Here is a 21,679-nt window from a genome sequence, read left to right on the forward strand (position 1 = left end):
GACAAATTACAAAATTTCTCTGTAAACCTTTCAGGAAGAAAACACCAGCAAAATGGACTTCGCTGAAGCCTACCTACAGATGGAGATGGAAGAAAAGTCCAAAGCACTTTATTGCCATAATAAACTTATTTTTGGAGAAGAATCTATACCCGCACTCTGGCAAAAAGCTATGGACCACGTGATGCAAGGCTCCCCAGACACTCAGTGCTACCGGACATCATCGCTACCGGTGAGCAAGACAAGGAACATCTCCAATATATCAAGACAGTGTTTAAAAGATTAGAAGATTATGGGCTCAGAGCATGATGTAAAGTAAGCATCATTTACTGTGGCCACACCACCAACACACAAGATTTATACAAATGTGCTGAGAAAAATTAAGCAGTAGTGGATACTCCAAGCCCAAAAGATAAGTCCCAGCTGTAGTGCTTTTGATGATTTGCCAATTACTATAATAGGTTCCTGCCAAACTTCTTGAACTCATTGCTGCAGAGCGAGCAGAAATGGCAATGGACAAAACAGTGTGAAGTGACTTTCAAGAATGCGAAGGAAATGGTGGTATCAGACACTGTATTCACATATTATGAGTCACATCCTCTAGTGAAGCTTGCTTGTGATGCCTCGCCTTATGGTGTAGGGGCAGTCAAGTTATGAGTGATGGAAGAAAACACCCCATAGACTTTGCATCATGTTCTCTTACCGCTGCAGAGAAAAAAGACACACACTGCAAGCAATGTCAGCAGAACACACTTCACTGATAATTAATCAGAAGCTTGACAATTTCCTCCTTGCATCTGTAATGCAGCACACTCCACAACCAACAACTCACCAGATATAAAGTTCCTGCATTATCCTTTGTGCATATGCTTGGATCTCCTCAATCCTAATTTCAGATGGAGTATGCAGGATAAACAGCTGAGAATATTGAGGGTTCCTTTAGAGTTCGATGTTTCACTCCTGGACAAATAGTCCTGGCGAGGGACCTTACAGGTGATCAAAAGTGGGTGTTTGGAAAGATCAAGGACAGAACTGGACCACTCTTCTACACAATGCAGATTGTATCCGATGACAACACATCAATCAGCTGAGCAGAACGAGTGGATTGTTAAGGAGGAAAGGTGTCCAGAACTGTCAAAACCTCTTCCTGAAATGCCAGAGTCAACTCTTACAACCGTCATGAACCTGAGATTATTTCACAGCCACAAGTCTCACCTGCCAAGCAGAAAGATCTCCCTGTCAGGAAAGACATTTTTCTTCAAGAGTAAGAAATACTCCATGATTAAATCTTCAAGTCTGAATAGTGCCTAAAGAAGCATTCAACCCCCCTTGGAAGTTTTCATGTCTTACTGTTTTACAACATTGAATCACAGTGGATTTAATCTGGCCTTTTGTTTTTAAAACAAAACACTGATCAACAGACAGACACTTTTGTGTCCAAGTTAAAACAGGTCTCTAGAAAGTAAGCTAAATTAATTACAAATATAAAAGACAAAATAATTGATTGTATTAGTATTCATTTCCTTTAATATGACATACCAAAACATCACTGGTGCAGCCAATTGGTTTTAGAAGTTACATAATTAAATGGAGATCACCTGTGCACAGTCAAGGTGTTCCAATTGTTTGTAGTAAAAATGCATCTGTATCTGGGGGGGTCCAACTGCTGCTGAGTCAATATCCTGGCAAAAACTACATCATGAAAACAAAAGAACATTCTAAACAACTCTGCAGAAAGGTTACTGAAAAGCTCAAGTCAGGAGATGGATACAAGAAGCATTCCAATTCACTGAATATCCCTTGGAGTACAGTTAAGTCAATCATCAAGAAATGGAAAGAATATGGCACAGCTGTAAATCTGCCTAGACCAGGCTGTCCTCAAAAACTGAGTGACAGTGGAAGAAGGGGACTAGTGAGGGAGGCCACCAAGAGATCTATGACAACTCAAGAGGAGTTACAAGCTTCAGTGACTGATATGGGAGAGACTGCACATACAACAACTGTTGACCAGGTGCTTCACCAGTCACAGCTTTATGGGAGAGTGGCAAAGAGAAAGCCATTGTTAAAAAAAACTCAAGAAATCACAGCTGGAGTTTGCCAGAAGGCATATGGGTGAACCTCTAAAGGAGATTCTATGGTCTGATGAAAACAGCATTGAACTTTTTGGCCATCAGACTAAAGGCCTTGTTTGGCATAAACCAAACACTGCAAAAACATAACATCCATGGTAGTGGCTGTATCGTGCTGTGGGGACGCTTCACTGCAGCAGGCCCTGGAAGGCTTGTGAAGGTAGAGGGTAAAATGAATGCAGCAAAATTCAGGGAAATCCTGGAGGAAAACCTGATGCAGTCTGCAAGAGAACTGTGACTTGGGAGAAGATTCGTTTTCTAGCAAGACAGTGACTACAAGCATAAAGCCAAAGCATCACAGGAATTGCTTATAAACAACAAAACTAATGTCCTAGAGTGGCCAAGACAGAAACCGTACCTCAATCCAATTGAGAATTTGAGGCTAGACTTGAAAAGAGCTGTTCACTTATGATCTCCATGCATTCTCACAGAGCTTGAGCAGTTTTGTAAAGAAACATGGGGAAAAATTGTAGTGTTTAAATGTGCAAAGCTGATACAGACCTAACCACACAGACTCAAGGGTGTAGTTGCTGCCAAAGGTGCATCTACTAATTACTGACTTGAGGGGGGTGAATACTTATGCAATCAATCATTTTGTGTTTAATGTTTGTAATAAAGTTAGACCAATTTGTAGAATTTTGTCTTAACTTTTACTTTGACATAAAAGTCTTTTCTGTTGATCAGTGTCAAAAAAGTCAAATTAATTCCACAACACACACAAAATGCTGGTGGAACACAGCAGGCCAGGCAGCATCTATAGGGAGAAGCGCTGTCGACCTTTCGGGCCAAGATCCTTCGTCAGGACTGACCGAAAGGAAAGATATTAAGAGATTTTAAAGTAGTGGGGGAGGGGGAAAAGCGAAATGATGGGAGAAGACCGGAGGGGGTGGGATGAAGCTAAGAGCTGGAAAGATCTCCCAGTCTGCGTCGGGTCTCACCAATATAATAAAAAGGCCACACCGGGAGCACCGGACACAGTATACCACACCAGCCCACTCACAGGTGAAGTGTCGCCTTACCTGGAAGGACTGTCTGGGGCCCGTTTCGCTGAACACCTATGCTCAGTGCGCCAGAAAAAGCAGGATCTCCCAGTGGCCACACATTTTAATTCCACATCCCATTCCCATTCTGATATGTCTATCCATGGCCTCCTCTTATCAAAATGAATCCAAACTCAGGTTGGAGGAACAACACCTTATATACCGGCTGGGTAGCCTCCAAACTGATGGTATGAACATTGACTTCTCTAACTTCCGTTAATGCCCCTCCTCCTCTTCTCACCCCATCCCTGACATATTTAGTTGTTTGCCTGTTCTCCATTTCCCTCTGGTGCTCCACCCCCCTTTTCTTTCTCCTGAGGCCTCCCGTCCCATGATCCTTTCCCTTCTTCAGCTCTGTATCACTTTCGCCAATCACCTTTCCAGCTCTTAGCTTCATCCCACCCCCTCCGGTCTTCTCCCATCATTTTGCATTTCCCCCTCCCCCCACTACTTTCAAATCTCTTACTATCTTTCTTTTCTGTTAGTCCTGACGAAGGGTCTCGGCCTGAAATGTTGACAGTGCTTCTCCCTATAGATGCTGCCTGGCCTGCTGTGTTCCACCAGCATTTTGTGTGTGTTGTTGTTTGAATTTCCAGCATCTGCAGATTTCCTGGTGTTTGCTCTTAATTCTACTGTGATTTAGTGTTGTAAAACAATATAACATGAAACCTCCGAGAGAGGTGAATACTTTTTATAGACAATGTATATTACATAATATATAAAAATGTTGAGATGCTTTATGCATTCTATATTGAATTTGAGTTCATAGCTAAGCAGGGAGGAGTGTTGTGCATTTAATATTTCAGTAATATTTGAATAATATTGTAAAATATTGTTTTGATTAAGTATTCTTTGTTTTAACAATTGATTATGGATTATATGTAGAAGTACATGAATGGCATGCGTTATTAAGCCATCATGTCACATGCACATACTTTGCTAAAGCAAAAAAAATCTCATCTAGTTACTCACATCTGTGTTTTTCGTTCAAGTGTTCGATGTTTTGGAGTTACAAAACATAACAGTATTACAACTGCAGAAAGGGAGGACATCATGAAAGGAACAGTCACTCTGTTAGGAGTATTCTATATCTCCAGTGCACATCCACCACGGCTCCCAACAGCAGCCGGGATAATGAGGAGCAGAATGATGCAAAAATTGTCATGGGTGAGTTCACTTACCTAATATTGACTGGCACCTCCCGGGCAAAAAGGTTGATATGGGGTAGAACTTGTTGGGTGTGTCTGGGAACGATTCCAGCACAATATGTGGACAAGCTGACTCGAGAAAAGGCCATATTCAATCTAGTACAAGGCAATGAACCTGGTCAAGTAACAGATCTGTGTGTGTGAGCATTTCAGAGATAGTTTTCCACAGCACCTGGTGCTTTAGCATAGCCACAGAGAAAGATAAGCGGCGATAGGGGTGATTACTTAATCGATGGCAGACTAATTACAATGATATTAGGCAGGAACTTGGGAGTATAAATTGGGAAAAGTGGTTTTCAGGGAAAAGCACAGTGGAAACGTAGATATTGTTTAGTGAAATAGTTGCATGGGGTACTGATAGGTTTGTCTCACTGAAGCATGTCAAGGTTAAGAAAGAGGCAATGTCAGAGATTTTGGAAATCATTCGGCTACACAAGTCCCTGAGACTGCATGAGATATATCCCAAGTCACCATAGGAAATAAGCGAAGAGATTACTGGAGCATTGACAATGAGCTTCAAAATCTGATTTTGAGGCAGCCGTACAGTGCACGCATAATATTACAGTAAAAGCACTGCGAAAGAAGAGAGGTAGTGTTCATGAACTGTTCAAAAGATCAGATGGTAGATCCGTACTGGCACAGGAGTAGTATCAAAGGATTGATAAGACCAGAAGACAAAAAAGCAAAATCAGGATATTAACTGGGTGGCACAGCAGCATACTGGTTTACCGACAATACTTTATGGTACCAGTGACTCAGGTTCAATTCCTGCTGCTGCCTGGAAGGAGTTTGTACATTCCTCCCTTGACTGTGTGGGTTTCCTCCAAGGGCTTTAGTTTCCCCACAGCCCAAAGAGGCACTGGATGTAGGTTAATTGGGCATTGTGAATTGTCCCATGATTAGCTAGGATTAAGTTTGGGGGATCATCAGATGATGCGGCTCGAAGAGTCAGGAGGGCCTATTCTGCACTGTATCTCAATAAAAACTAAATGGTCAATGAGAATTAAAGCTGCATAGCACCTTGAAGCCCAAACATTCTGGATTGTAAAAAACTTGGATTTAATATTCAACTGTCTCACTTGACTACCTTTAGCAAATAGTCATGCTTATAGCTAGTTGGCAGCAAAAAGCAAACCACACCACAGAAGTCTAGTCAAAACAAACATGCACATTATTGTATGTGGAACCTAAATTAAGTGCACAAAACTGAGCCATGTAACAAGATGATTCCTGCATGACTATCATGGGTTTGAAGGTCTTGAGTACCATTCTGTAGAAAAATAAAGCAGTTTGTATTGAATATCAGGGCTGATTATACAGATATGAATTCTGCTTTTTCAACTGATCATCTTTGGACATTTTAATGCACACTTGGCAAAGAAAATAAAATAAGCTGATACATTTACCTTCGTCAGGCATTTAAATGCGAGCCAGTCAAACTTGCATCTACTGATATTGTTTTTAAAATGGAAAACCATGAAGTATAAAGATAGCAATTATAATTTGCAGAAGTAATTTTTCCACAATAGGAAGAGCTTTGGTAATTTTTTTTGTAAATATTGATGATTTAAGGAGTGAGGATAGTTCAGTTTACCAGGGCAGTTCACAACGTTCAAATCATACATGTACTGTTTAATGTCCCATTAAGTCATTGCAACTGATGCTGAAAGAAACTGGAGCTCTTCTGTTTAATGATCTGAATTTCAAGTTACATTTGAGAACACTTCAACAATGTCATAGTTATTCTATGACACATGTTGAAAGGGTATTTGCACAGAAATAAAATAACCAGAAATGGGGCATGTGAAAGACTCCAAAATGCTGTCATTTGAGATTAACATTGAAATCAATCAGCAGTTAAATTATATTGATGGTGTTGGTTGATGCTGAATACTGACCTAGAAATATTGTTTTGAATCTTTAACACTAATCTTTAAAAACAGAAAGGATTTGGTTTAAGTACAGATTACACCTTAAATTCTTATTTCAGTGGATTAAGGTGTACATTTCACTGGATTAATGAGGGTACAGAGAGATCAGCCTATCATCTTGTGTTTTATAAATGGATCAATCCCTTAACTTGAACGCAGAAGTGTGAAAAAGTATTTAAACCATATTCAAGTGGCAGAGCTTTCTTTGCAACTGTAGCAGCAGAGAAACTTAAGATGATTTGTTTAATAATGAAAACAGATTATAGATGCAAATTCTGATAAATTACTTGCATAGTCAGCTATGTTATAGTGATTAATATCTACCTCTATCAACCTGGAACCAGAAACTCACCTGAATCCTCTCCATCCAATTTATAGTGAACAGGATGAAATACTTGTCTCAGTGCGTCCTCAGTACTGACTGGCATACCATAGGGATTAGCATAAAACAGCAGCAAAGGTTGGAAGTGGCCTCGATTACACTTGGAGACCACATCTTTCCACTTTGATCCGACCTATCAAACATTTTGTTTAAAGTTCATGCTGCACATAATCACATGCTTTACAAAAATATACAACGAAAGCAATATTTAAAAACTATTTAAATGAACTTCACAAGTAAGGTGGCTTTAACAAAATTTCTATCTTTTTGTTACTCTCCCCCCTACTTTCCAAATACTTGGGGTACATTTTTACCAGAATCAGGTTTATTATCTCTCACATACAGACACACACCATGAAATTTGTTGTTTTATGGCAGTAATAAAATGAAAGCTTTTTTCCAGTCAAGATGACACCCGAGTACAATTCTCCTTCAGTCAGCATCTTCTGGATAGATCATGAAACCATATATTTCACTTCTTTTATGTCTTCTGTTAAGTTTTTGTCTTGAATGTGATTCTGGAACTGTAGGAGCCTGTGATTTACAGTTTGGAGATCATTTGGGTGTTTCAGCGCTCTGCGGTCTCCAAGAGTTCCAGGAGGCAGAGACAGCGTGTGAGATCCTTGTGGCGAGAATGCTGCGGGGGGGGGGGTGAGCTGATGTTCGACTCATTGTTCACAGACTGAAGCGACAAGGGAGACTAAAACATCGAGGTGGAAGCGGAAGGTGAGTGCTGGCTACCTCCCTTTTGATTGCTGGTGAGATCGCTCTGCTATCAGAGAGGGAGGATTGCCATTTGATTGCTTGCTGCCAGAGAGAGAAAGATCTGTCACTGTGCATGGAGAATGTTACCCAGCTTTTTCAGCGTTTTGAATATGGATTTGGACTAATATTCTGTATTTTCCTCAGTTATTTTTGTGTGTGGGGAAGGGGGATCTAGGGGTTGATGACGGTGTTGGCTTTCTCTTTTTCTTGGTTTCATGTCTATCTGGAGAAGAAGAGTTTCAGTGATAATAAATGAACCTTTGAAAGAAAAAAACTACTATAAATTACAAGATGAATCCCTGTCTTCAGGTTCGTAGCAGTGCGGAAGCACTTTTCCACTTCACTTGACCATACCACACAATGCTTCCTTCTTATTGGTGCTGTGGAACTCAGACTCTGCCTATATGCCAGGAGTAGAAGTACAAACAGGCAATTGGACTTGCCAAAGTGTGAGCATAGGATGGCACAGTAGGCATTCTTAATGGTGATCAAATGTGTTGACCCCTCTGGTTCCACACGTAACATTGTTGGTGGTACTCTGTCAGAGACTTCAAGCTGACCTGGTTGAAATCTCTCACAATAATTGGGAAGGTATAGCATGTGCTGTCTTGTCAATGTTGATCACAGTGCTCAGCTCCTTCAGTGCCAGCTTAACATTTGCCTTTTCCAGGGTTGGAAGGTTCATTGCAACTAGGATGACAGCACAAAACTCCCTTGGCAGACAGAATGGACTTGACCACCAAATGTTCCATTTGCTATTTTTGTACTCTGCTTTGATATCGTAACACAGAGATAGCATTTAAATGTTGGATACGTTAGGAAGTTTTTGACAAGAACAGTACATTTGGCTCTTCAAAGCAAGCCAAGTTCCTATTTACATAGTGTTGAAATAACTAACAAGTTTAGATTTGAAAGTCTCTAAGGTACTACTCTCAACTATATAACTAGTTAGTTTGTTCCATGTGTCTACAATTCCCTATATAAAGAAATGCTTCCTGATAGTTTAAAATCTCCCCTTAACCTGTGTCCTTGCTGATGGATTAATTTTGAAGTGGCAACTGGCATTCACCTTACTTGTACACCTAATGATTTTAACACTTTATCATGTCTCCTCTCATTCTATGTCTACGTAGAATAAAAAGATTTTGTTTTCTCAGTCTTTCTTCATAGCACACATCATGCAGATCTGGAATGAGTCAATTTGCCCTTCTCTGGACTTTCCAGTGCCTTCACATTCTTCACACAGTATGGAAACCAAATGTACTCAATATATTGCCTCACAAGCACAATATACAGCTTCGCATTATATTCTATTAGCTTTCCTAGTGGCTTCTGGGCATTGTCTAGATGTTGAAAGTGATGAGTCTACCAGAATGCCCAAATCTTTCTTGTACAGTGTAGTTCTAATTCAAGACCCACCCAGTGTATATTTATATCTAATAATTCTACTTCTATGTAAAAATTTACATTTACTTACATTAAATTTCATCTGCCATTTATCTGTCCACATCTGGATTTTGTTTACATCTAACTGTATTGATTCTGCCGCCCGAATGTTATCATCCCATCCCCTTAATTTTGTGTCACCGGTAAACTTTACTAGTTTATGTGCTTATCCAAATCATTAATGTAAGTTAAAAACAGTAGCGGCCCCAAAACTGTTCACTGCTGAACCCAGCTCTTAACATCTTCTAGGTGTGAAAATGATTCTCTCACCATAACCCATTGTTTTCTGAGTTTCAGGCAATTCTGCACCCATTCACACATTTTACCAAATCCCTACCTCCTGTATTTTGATTATTAACCTCTCGTGGGGTACCCTGTCAAAAGCCTCTAAAAGTCCAAGTAAATGATATCAACTGCTCCGTTGTTATCATAAATTTTAGTTGTCTCTTCATAGAACTCCAGCTTATTAGTAAAATTTGATTTCCCTTTCTGAAACCATGCTGGCTTTCTGCTAACATGCCTTTTCTTATCTGCTGCTTTTCCATCTCATTCTTTATTATTGTTGTTTCCACTATCTTGCCTGAGATACATATTAAGTTTACTGGTGTATAGTTACCAGGGTCAGTGTGGTCACCCTTCTTATAAACTGGGACAATGTAAGCCCATTTCCAGTCCTGGGGATTTCACCGGTCTTCAATTTCTTTTGAAAAATACACCTTAGGGTTTTTTTGTAGATATAATCACATCCTTCAGTACCTTTGAATACATGTTGTCTGACCCCAGAGATTTATTAATTTTTGGCCTTTTCAGCTGAAGCAGGACCTCACTTTCCAAGATCTCCAATCACTAAAAACCTTATTTTTCCTCTATACTTCCTGACATATTGTTAACATCTTCTCAGGTGAATATTTCGGCAAAATATGAGTAAAGAGTATCAGCTATTTCCTTCTCCACATACTTTAACACTATTATTCCTAATACACAACTTCTTCCTTGACTTTTCTTTTACCACTAAAGTATTGAAAATATATTTTGGGGTCAATCTTAGCATTATCAGCAATATCCTTCTCAACATGCCTTTTGGCAATCTGAATTTGACTATAGCTCTCATATTTTCATATGCCTTATGGTTAACCATTACTATTTTTCTGTATTCCTTATATAGTCAGTAATTTTTATGTGTATCATTATTCACCCACGTAGTTGATTTATTGCTTCTCCTGACCTTGCATATGAACATTTCCTGCACTGCATGTATTAATCTTTAAATTGACCCTACCATTTCTCAACTGATTCAATGTCAAGTAGTTCCTTCCAGTTTACCTTCTGAAGTCTTTGATGCATCTGCGCAAACTTTGCCTTTCTGAAATTCAATTTCATGGCTTTGGTTTTAACTGAATTACTCTCCCAAAAAATTTCAAGACTAACAATGTTATGATCATTTGTTCATAAAGGCTCAAGAACTTCCATACTCAAAATTCTATCCTGATTGTTACAGAATGTTAAGTTAGACAGGGCTCCCCTTTTGTTGATGTATCAACATACTGAGTCAAAAAACATTCAATAATACAATTAATTCACTTTCCTGTAATCCATGAGTCACTGGAAATTAAAGCTACTCACAACTATAACATCACCCTCAGAACATACTTTTTTAATATTTATTATTTGTTTACTCAAATCACTAACAGCTTTAGGGGGTCTATAACATACACCCTATGTTATTCCTTTATCCTCATAGCTTTCAATTCTCACCCAGCTATCTTCAGTAAGTCTTGATTCATCTCCTACCATAAGCAGCCTCACATTTAAATTTTCTCTCAAGTATACACCTATTCCTCCATGTTTACAATCTTGCTCATCTTTCCTAAGTATATCCTTTAATACTATATTCACCACTATCATTTGAGGTCAGCTAGGTTTGTTACTGATATTATATCATACTTACACACATTTCATACAGTTCCAGCTTGCTTATTTTATTCCATAGGTAGATTTAATGTCAGAGAAATGTATACAATATACATCCTGAAATTCCTTTTCTTCACAAACATCCACAAAAACAGGAGAGTGCCCCAAAGAATGAATGACAGTTAAATGTTAGAACCCCAAAGCCCCCGCCATCTTCCCCCTCCCACACATCAGCAAAGCAATGACCCGCTCTTCCCCCACCAGCAAAAAGCATTGGCACCCCCTCCACCAACCACTGAAGTGTGCAGCAAAGCATCAATAAAAACACAAACTTGCAGACAAGACTACTTGTTCACCCAGTAATTCGACATACCACAGGCCCTCTCTCGCTCGCCTTAGCAAGGGAAAAGAGATGTCCCTATTTCTTAATACTTCATGCATTCACACAGGCCATCCTTAGTCTATTACTGAAGCTTTTCATCCTATTCAAATCCATTTTTATATTTTTGAAGCCTATAAATCAGATTACATCCTAATACATTATTCTCCACTAAGGCATTTAAACAGTTGAGCCTGGCCTGTTCTAAGCTCCCTGCCCCCACCCCAACATTCCCTAGTTTAAACTGTCCTCAACTTACTGAAGCATATGCCTGCCCAGTACATTAGTGTCCCTCCTGTTCAAATGCAACCTGTCCCATGATACAGATTCCCTCTGCCCCAAAAGGTGTCCCATAAACCTATGCCACTCTAACCAACATCATGATCTGAGCCATGTGTTAAATCTTCTAATCTCCATCTTACCTGGACTGGCACATGGCACAGGCAGAACTTCTGAGAAGACCACTTTGTCAGCTCTATCCCTAAGCTTCCCCTCAACTCTTTAAATTTGTCTTGCAGAAATGACAGCCTGCCCTTACCTACGTCATTTGTTCCGATGTGGACAATGACTACCGAATACACCCCAGCTCTGGATAGGAACTTATCTACTCATCCAGGGAGATCTCCTAATGCAACACACTGTACAAGAGTCCTTGTCAGTACGCACCTGATTCTCAATCCCAATTAATTGAGTCTCCTACTATCACTACTTCCTTTTTATGGGGTTTCAGTTTAAGATTAGACAGTCTTAAGGAGCTCTTCTGTCCTACCTACCAACTCAGGAATTTCACGAGCACCGCTAGATGTACAAAATGGTCGGACACTTACAACTCTGGGGATGATGCTCCCATACAGTGTGAACCTCATACCCTGTGCTTCCTGTCTCTTTCATTCTTTCTAGTCTGGAGTCACAACCTATTGCTCGTGGGGTGCACGCCATCTCCCTAAAGAGCATCAGGAGCACGTCTGCCAATTCTCTTCAACACTGCAGGTCAGCTATCTCCTCAACTTAAGGCACTTTGTTCCCATGGCATTAGATTAGCTGACATTTCTTGCATATGAACACTCCAGGGGAGCACATTTCCATGAATCCAAACAAAAGGCAAGGCTGACATTACTGAAGCTGCATTATTATTCTTTTGGGGGGGGGGGGGGGCAAAGAACTACTGAAGATAGAGTAGTCGTGAGTCGTGTTTATTTAATTTCTTAAAAGTAAACTACTATTCCTACTCTGCTCCCGATGTACCATAATGCTTGGACTTTCCCCAGACATGATAGATTTGCCTCCCTGATTGATTCGCTTTCCCTGCCAGTATACTAGACTACAAAAAAACTCTTGGTCCTGCCTTATTAGGCCTACAACAACTACACCACTATCTAATTACTGGCTCATTTTTCTATCAAAAACATGCTAAGCACCTCTTTTACTGCTGACGCTAGGAAACTGCTAATGCAAAGACGATAAAAAAGCCACCCAAAACAAGTGATAGGGCAGAAAAAAATTCTTTTGCGGCCCCTGTAAGGTGACCAAAAGCAAGTTATATAAGCAGCCGCATCCAAAATTTAAAACAGAACAAAAGTACACTACTAACCAGACCTTTTTCCTCACACTCTCCTAAACAGTGCGCTTTGCTATGGCAGGAAATGGATAAAAGTAAACTTGGTACAAGTATGCAAGAGCTGAATGCTCATTTCAAAATAACACTCACTGATCATGCTATATAATAATCAGAGGTTCTGGTGAAAAATCATCCACCTGTTGACTGTTTCTCTCTCCACAAATGCTACTTGATGGTCTGAACACATTTTTATTTTATTCCAGTTAATAACTTTAAATTATTGACAACTTAAACTTTATTTAGTATTGTCAGTGTATTATTGTTTATCTGCATTACACTTTCTATGTAGCAGTTAAACTTGATTCTACATTTTACCTTATACTACCTCAATGCGCTATGTAATGATTTGATCTGTATGAACAGTATACAATACAATCTTTTCACTGTTTCTTGGTACATGTGACAATAATAAACTAATGGAAGCAATAGTTCTTGAGGTCCAGTCCAGTAGTGGGCATGAAAGTAGACAGGAAAGTAAAGACAACGATCAGTCAGGGCAATGAGTTTGAGTCAGGAAGTCATGTTGCAATTGCCTAATACTTTTGTTTGGCTTTATATGGTGGGAGTCAAAGCTGTGGAATTTACCTGAAGACTCACACTCAATATTTTAGGAAGTTTCTCCTCCTCTGCCATAAGATTTCTGAATGGCCCGTGACCACTACATTATTATTCCCCTCTTGCACTTTGTTATTGTAACATAGTAATTTTATGTCATGTAATATACTGTTATTACAAAACAAATTTTCACAACATACAGTGATAATAAGTCTGATTCTGATCGACTATCATTCTAAATTTAAGCTTAATGGAAAGGCCACAACTGGAGAAGAACCAAGTGGTTAAGGGTAAGTGTACTAGTTTTGGTCAGAGTTTTTGATAGCTAAGTTTACAGAGGGAAGAGTAAAACTTCCCATTAGTACTTTGGAATAGCCATGTGAAAAAAAAATCTAATGAGTCCATTTTAAGCAGATTCTTTTGCAACTTTAATGTATTTGTGGCAGACTTGATTTGTAAGGGCCTAAGAAAGCAGTGTCATATTATGTACTGCTTAAATACGTTTCCATCTACCAACAATGAACTGTTTTCAAATGGCAGTTCTTCATATTCATTTTGTCTCAAATAAAAATCAATAAAGACCATTTAATTCATATATACAAAAATCACACACTGGGGGAAGACACTCTTTGATCATAAATTGTGCTTGTTGCAACATTTCCCCCTTCCGCTTTCTCTTTCCGAGGAGGTGACCATCATTTCAATTTTACCCAGCCATTAAACTATTCCCATAAATCTCAAAAACTTTCTCTCACACTCAAGGGCCTCTTTTTGTTATCTCAAGAAACTGTAGTTGTGGACACAGCTCGGCAAAACATGGAAAGCAGCCTCCCCTCCATCAATTATGACTATACTTCGCTAAGTAAAGCAGCTAGCATAATCAAAGCCCCCACCCACCTGACATGCTCTCTCTTCTCTGTTCTTCCATCGTCCAGAAGAAACAAAAGCCCATTATTGTGATAACTTTACTTTGAACTTTGAAAGCACTACCACTAAGTTCAAGGACAGCTTCTATCCCACTGTAGTAATACAGGTTGAGTACCCATTACTCAAAATTCCAAAATCCAAGTTCCTCCAAAATCTGAATTTTTTTGAACACTGACATGCCACAAATGGAAAATTCCACAAGTGCATAGACAGTTCCGAGAAGTGACATCACATATGTAATGAGTGGAAGTTAATAAAAAAATAGCAGAACACAGCATAGAGCAAAAAATGAAGATCTCGATTGTGTGCTGTCAGCATTGGAGTGACTGTATGCCGCTTATCAGTACACTGATCACAAAACAAAGATCTATCACAACAAATTTAAAATTGAAGATAATTGTGAATATTCAGTAGGCTGTTTGCAGAAATTTAAGGAAAGGCACCACATTAAATTTTTAAATCATCTGCTGATCACAAAAATCTAGCACCAGAATAAGTCTATGTTACTGATTGTTTGTATACTTTACATAAAACATAAAGAACGTAAAATACAAAGTACTACAACATTTTATTCAAAAGACAGCATTGGAGGTGGAGATGGCCTGCCACTGTTTGTTGTTCAACGGCTGATTTCAGGTTTTACCCAATGCTGCTGGGTTGCTTTTGTTGCCCTGCACAGATTATATTTTCATTATATCAAAGGTCTTTGTTCACTGTTAAGTGCATAAGCGTGATGACCAAGTGTAAGACAGACTACTTTCTGGTGGCACAAATTCAGAAATCAGAAAAAAAATCCAAAACACTTCTGGCTCTAAGCATTTCAGATAAAGGGTACTCAACCTGTACTATTAAGTGGCTCCCTAGTGTGATAAAATGGACTCTTAACCTCACAATCAACATTTTTAGGATCTTGCACCCTATTGTTTACCTATACTGCATTCTCTCTGTAACAGATCACATTGAGCTTTGTTCTGCATTCATATCATTTTCCCCTCTATTTCTCCAATGCACTGTGTAATGACTTTCCAATTCCAATTCTTCTTATATAAATGTTATCAAAATAGAATCCATATACCATCATACTTACAAAAAAACTGATGTAAATCTCACCTCTTTAACATTAGCATCATCAAAGAAAATCCACTTAGAGCTCTTAGTATGAAAGGCAAATGTACAGTAGTGTCTGTTGGAGTAGCATACCATCCCAACAAGGAACAATTCACTTCTTTTAGCAAATTCATCAGTTGCTCTGAAAAAAAGCTTAAAGATCATGGAACATTACAAATGAGGCTGTGTTACCACATTGCTCAAAATTTGATTTACAATTTGAACAATATTCAGGCTTCAACTTTAAAAGTGAAGATAGAAGATTCTGCAGGCATTGTAACAATAGTTCATTTGCCTTATTTATAAAGTTACATATTCTGGGAGGAAACTAAATTTATCCAAAGAGATTTGTAATATGAGAGATTTGTACATAACTACTCAAATAGTTCAGCTCCTTCCAAAACAGTAGCACCTTCTAATGGCAATCCTATTTACACACTGGCCCAAAGTAAACAGAACCAAATAAAGAGCTTGTTTTAACCCAAATTAAATGTGAAATTGAGTTTAGCATTCAAGTCCTCCTGGCATGAAATTTCTTTTTGATTTTTAGTTTCTAAGACTAAATGACAAAATAACAACACATGGAATATGCACACTAATGAATAAGGAATTAAAGTTTCCCAGAATAATCAGGATGAAGAAACAGAATAAAAATTCAATGCCATGGAATCTATGTGTCGATTTTAAATCTGGGAATGCAAACACTCTTGTCCCCCTGCAAATTGGAGTGGGGGAAGGGACCTCTAGTTAATGCTATTATTACAGAACTGAATTGTGATAGAGGAAGGAAGTGGGAGTCATCTGGTGAAGACTGGATTGGGAGATGGAGAAGCAGAAATGAAGGACACTGCTGAGGTGGGTGGTCAATGGTGTTTGAAGTTATATAATATATTGAACTGGATAGCTAAAGCATACCCAAGTACATGATTTTTTGCCAAGTTTATTTGGCAAAAACAATGAAATAGCCTTTCATTTAAACAAAATGCTCTACAAAGTTTAGAATGCTGAAAAATGGTAGCAAGTAATCAGAAAATATCAGAATAGCATGGCTAAATCAGCAAAACTTCATTACAGCAATCTCAGCCCATTAGTACAACTTGAATAGACGTTCCTATTAACATTAATGACTTTTTGACAGCCCATCCCAAACACGGACAATATAAGCAAATATAATTAGCTTATCTTTACACAACTACTTTTAAGACTATAAGCAACTGTTCAGATGCATGAACAAGGGCTTATTTTTACTTAAATGAGTTTTACTTAAAAAGGTTTATTTTTAGGGTTTAAAAGGGTTTATTTTAACTTAAATGAAAAGTTTCCTCTGACTCACTCCAGGAAGATGGAGCTGTAGTGCCAAATATCGGATCACATCCAACGTGAGATCAGAATTCTCAGAGTCCCAGACCAAACCGATGGTGACTATCTCTGGGCAATTCATTAGCACACGTCTAATCTTTATCTTCTGTCCACAGTTACTCTGAAAGCACAAATAATACGAGGATAAAAAAAAATAAAACATACCAATACAGAAGTTCAACACTGATAAAACTCGAAATATTTTAGCTAAAACTGAATACCTAACCATTGAAATGTTACCGGAACATACATCGAGAAATTTTTCAAGAAAATGAAGTTGAAAAAATAGCCATTCATATACTAACAGATACAGTGAACTTTACCAGAACATACAAGTTAAATAAACAACTCTAGGAAAATCTGCAATGTATTAGGCCGAGTTGAATGAACCTTATCCTAAACTCTATAATATTTATTTAGGGGTGAGGAGAGAAGTACTGTATACTAGTCATTTGATTAGAACTTCAGTAAGAATTGGAAATAGGTAAATAATTTTGATGATATTTAAGGAAACATCCTCTGACTCAGCAGTTGGGAAGAATGACTCTTCTACATAAAATGTACTTTTAGGATAGAGGAAAATGTGCTATCATTGGACCTTGGATCCATGGAACCAACAACCTTTGCAGAAACCAAATTCAATTGACGACATTTTAAGTGCTATTATGCCCCTTCAAATCTACGTGTTCCTCACTGGACTTCAGTTCATTTGCAGGAGATGTGCAATAACAGTGCCCCTCCTCAACCATGTGATACATGTCTTCATTACTACCAATCAATCTGACTAAAGAGCAAGATAACACAGCAAGGAAAATAGATAATGACTGCGCTACCGCACACAACACTAAATCTAGACATCTCACTGAATTGAAATGACAGAGTACAAGCAGGTTGTGCATCAACTGCTTAAAGGTTGTTTCATACAATTTGTACTCTGTAGTTTTAAGGTGAAGACTGTAAAAGTCTATATGAAACTACAAGTGAAAGCAAATCCAAATGGACATGCTTACCATGTTACCAAAGCTTAAAGGCCAGCAAAAATAAAAGCATCCTCCAACTATTTACAGCCTTGGTGATAGACAAGAAATATGAGGAAAGTCATTATCCCTACATCAGCTAGCAAACTCACTCATAACACAATCAAAATTGTCGGAGTTGACTGAGGCAGAGTGGGACGGCTTTGGCTCAATCAGGCTTCAGCAAGAACAGGCAGAGGTGAGGTTGAATGGGGCACGACTGCGCAAGCGCATGAAGGTCGGCCTCTGAGATCAGCGGGGGAATTTAAAAAGCAAGCAGAGGCTGAGTACGAGCTTCACTCCAGGTGAGATAAGGCCGGGTAAGCTCCTTTAATTAATCTAATTAGCTTAGGAGTAAGTAATGGAGGCAGCAGTTAGGGCAGTTGAGTGCTCTGTTTGCAGTATGTGGGAAGTCAGGGCGAGCACAGCTGTCCCTGATGACTACACCTGCAAAAGGTGCATCCAGCTGCAGCTCCTGACAAACCATGTTAGGGAACTGGAGCTGGATGAACTTCGGATCATTCGGGAGGCAGGGGAGGCAGAAATAGACAGGAGTTTCATGGAGATAGTCACCCCTAAGAGTCAGGAGACAGGCAGCTGGGTGACTGTCAGGAGAGGGAAGGGGAATAGACAGGAAGAGCAGAGCACCCCTGTGGCCGTTCCCATCAACAATAAGTATACCGTTTTGGATACTGTTGGTGGGGACGGCCTACCAGGGACAAGTTGCAGTGGTTGCGTCTCTGCCACTAAGACCGGACCCTCAGCTCAGAAGGGAAGGAGGGAAAAGAGGAGAGCAGTAGTGATAAGGGATTCGATAGTTAGGGGGACAGATAAGAGGTTCTGTGGAAGAGATCGAGAATCCCGGATGGTCTGTTGCCTCTCTGGTGTCAGGGTCCACGATATCTCGGATCGAGTTCTCAGTATTCTCAAGAGGGATTGGCGAGCAGCCGGATGTAGTAGTCCATGTAGGGACCAATGATGAGGGTAGGAAGAGTGAGGAGGTCCTGAAAGGTGAGTTTAGGGAGCTAGGTGCCAAGTTAAAGGACAGGACCTCCAGGATAGCAATCTCAGGATTGCTATCAGTGCCACATGCAGGTGGGTTTAGAAATAATAAGATAGTGCAGATTAACACATGGCTGAAGACATGGTGCAGGAGGGAGGGCTTCAGATTTATAGATAATTGGGCAGTTTTCCAGGGACGGTTTACATCTGAACTGGAGGGGGACAAATATTCTTGCAGGTAGGTTCGCTAGAGAGGCTCCAGTGGATTTAAACGAGATACGAGGGGGAGGGGAACCAGAGTGTAGGAACAGATGCATGGGAGAAGGAAGAAAAAGACAGTAAAGTTCTTTGTACTGTTAGAGATAAAGAGACTGGAGGAAGTGCAGAATTTCTTAAATGCATTTATTTTAATGCTAGGAGCATTGTAAGAAAGGTAGATGAGCTTAGAGCATGGATTGATACCTGGAAATATGATGTTGTAGCTTTTAGTGAAACAGGTTTGCAGGAGGGGTGTGATTGGCAACTAAATATTCCTGGATTTCGTTGCTTCAGGTGTGATAGAATCGGAGGGATAAGACGGGGAGGTGGTGCGTTGCTTGTCAGAGAAAATATTACAGCGGTGCTCTGGCAAGAGAGATTAGAGGGTGGAATTGAGAAATGGGAAAGGTGCAGTAACACTCATAGGGGTGTATTATAGACCACCTAATGGGGATCGAGAATTGCTGGAGCAAATTTGCAAGGAGATAGCAGATATTTGTTGTAAGCACAGAGTTGTGATTGTGGGAGATTTAAATTTTCCACACATAGACTGGGAAGCCCATACTGTAAAAGGGATGGATGGTTTGGAGTTTGTAAAATGTGTGCAGGATAGTTTTTTGCAGCAATATATAGAGGCACCAACTAGAGAAGGGGCAGTGTTGGATCTTCTGTTAGGGAAATGAAATAGGTCAGGTGACAGAGGTATGTGTTGGGGAACACTTCGGGACCAGTGATCACAATACCATTAGTTTCAATATAATTATGGAGAAGGATAGGACTGGGCCCATGGTTGAGATTTTTGATTGGAGAAAGGATAACTTTGAGGAGATGCGAAAGGATTTAGAAGGAGTGGATTGGGACAATTTGTTTTATGGGAAGGATGTAATAGAGAAATGGAGGTCATTTAAAGGTGAAATTTTGATGGCACAGAATCTTTATGTTCCAGTTATATTGAAAGGAAAGGTTAAAAGTTTGAGAGAGCCATGGTTTTCAAGGGATATTGGAAACTTGGTTAGGAAAAAGAGATATCTACAATAAATATAGGCAGCATTGAGTAAATGAGGTGCTCGAGGAATATAAAAAATATAAAAAGAATCCTAAGAAAGAAATTAGAAAAGCTAAAAGAAGATACGAGGTTGCTTTGGCAAGTAATGTGAAAATAAATCCAAAGGGTTTCTACAGTTATATTAATAGCAAAAGGATAGTGAGGGATAAAATTGGTTCCTTAGAGAATCAGAGTGGACAGTTATGTGTGGAGCTGAAAGAGATGGGGGAGATTTTGAACAATTTATTTTCTTCGGTATTCACCAAGGAGAAAGATATTGAATTGTGTAAGATAAGGGAAACAAGTCATGGAAACTATGACGATTAAAGAGGAGGAAGTACTGGCACTTTTAAGGAATATAAAAGTGGATAAATCTCCAGGTCCTGACAGCATATTCCCTAGGACCTTGAGGGAGGTTAGTTTAGAAATAGCAGGGGCTCTGACAGAAATATTTCAAATGTCATTAGAAACGGGGATGGTGCCGGAGGATTGGCTTATTGCCCACGTGGCTCCATTGTTTAAAAAGGGTTCTAAGAGTAAACCTAGCAATTATAGGCCCGTCAGTTTGACGTCAGTGGTGGGTAAATTAATGGGAAGTATTCTTAGAGATGGTATATATAATTATCTGGATAGACAGGGTCTGATTAGGAACAGTCAATGGATTTGTGTGTGGAAGGTCATGTTTGACAAATCTTATTGAATTTTTTTTAAGAGGTCACGAGGAAAGTTGACGAGGGTAAAGCAGTGGGTGTTGTCTATATGGACTTCAGTAAGGCCTTTGACAAGGTTCCGCATGGAAGGTTAGTTAGGAAGGTTCAATCGTTAGGTATTAATGTTGAAGTAGTAAAATGGATTCAACAGTGGCTGGATGGGAGATGCCAGAGAATAGTGGTGGATAACTGTTTGTCAGGTTAGAGGCCGGTGACTAGTGGTATGCCTCAGGGATCTGGACTGGGTCCAATGCTGCTTGTCATATACATTAATGATCTGGATGATGGGGTGGTAGATTGGATTAGTGAGTATGCAGATGATACTAAGGTAGGTGGCGTTGTGGATAATAAAATAGGTTTTCAAAGCTTGCAGAGATTCAGGCCAGTTAGAAGAGTGGGCTGAACGATGGCAGATGGAGTTTAATGCTGATAAGTGTGAGATGCTACATTTTGGTAGGAATAATCCAAATAGGACATACATGGTAAATGGTAGGGCATTGAAGAACGCAGTAGAACAGAGTGATCTAGTTCTAGGTGCATAGTTCCCTGAAGGTGGAATCTCAAGTGGATAGGGTGATGAAGAAAGCTTTTGGTATGCTGGCCTTTATAAATCAGAGCATTGAGTATAGGAGTTGGGATGTAATGTTAAAATTGTACAAGGCATTGGTAAGGCCGAATTTGGTGTATTGTGTACAGTTCTGGTCACCGAATTATAGGAAAGATGTCAACAAAATGGAGAGAGTACTGAGAAGATTTACTAGAATGTTACCTGGGTTTCAGCACCTAAGATTGAACAAGTTAGGTCTTTATTCTTTGGAGCGTAGAAGGTCGAGGGGGGACTTGATAGAGGTATTTAAAATTATGAGGGGGGATAGAGTTGATGTGGAAGGGCTT

At 39.4% G+C, this 21,679-nt stretch overlaps 1 protein-coding gene across 2 annotated transcripts in view; it reads right to left on the reverse strand.

The window, feature by feature from the left end:
* Positions 1 to 21,679, reverse strand: part of LOC132404550 (inactive ubiquitin carboxyl-terminal hydrolase 53-like) — a 133,881-nt gene that overhangs the window by 66,620 nt on the left and 45,582 nt on the right. For both annotated transcript variants that reach the window (XM_059988758.1, XM_059988757.1), the window contains exons 7-9: positions 16,729 to 16,875; positions 15,399 to 15,548; positions 6,658 to 6,820 (exon numbers count right to left, since the gene is read on the reverse strand). In XM_059988758.1, coding sequence (XP_059844741.1) covers positions 6,658 to 6,820; positions 15,399 to 15,548; positions 16,729 to 16,875 — 460 coding nt within the window. The remainder of the gene's footprint in view (positions 1 to 6,657; positions 6,821 to 15,398; positions 15,549 to 16,728; positions 16,876 to 21,679) is intronic.

Source organism: Hypanus sabinus, chromosome 14 (genome assembly GCF_030144855.1).
Source record: "Hypanus sabinus isolate sHypSab1 chromosome 14, sHypSab1.hap1, whole genome shotgun sequence".
In the NCBI taxonomy this organism is placed as follows: domain Eukaryota; kingdom Metazoa; phylum Chordata; class Chondrichthyes; order Myliobatiformes; family Dasyatidae; genus Hypanus; species Hypanus sabinus.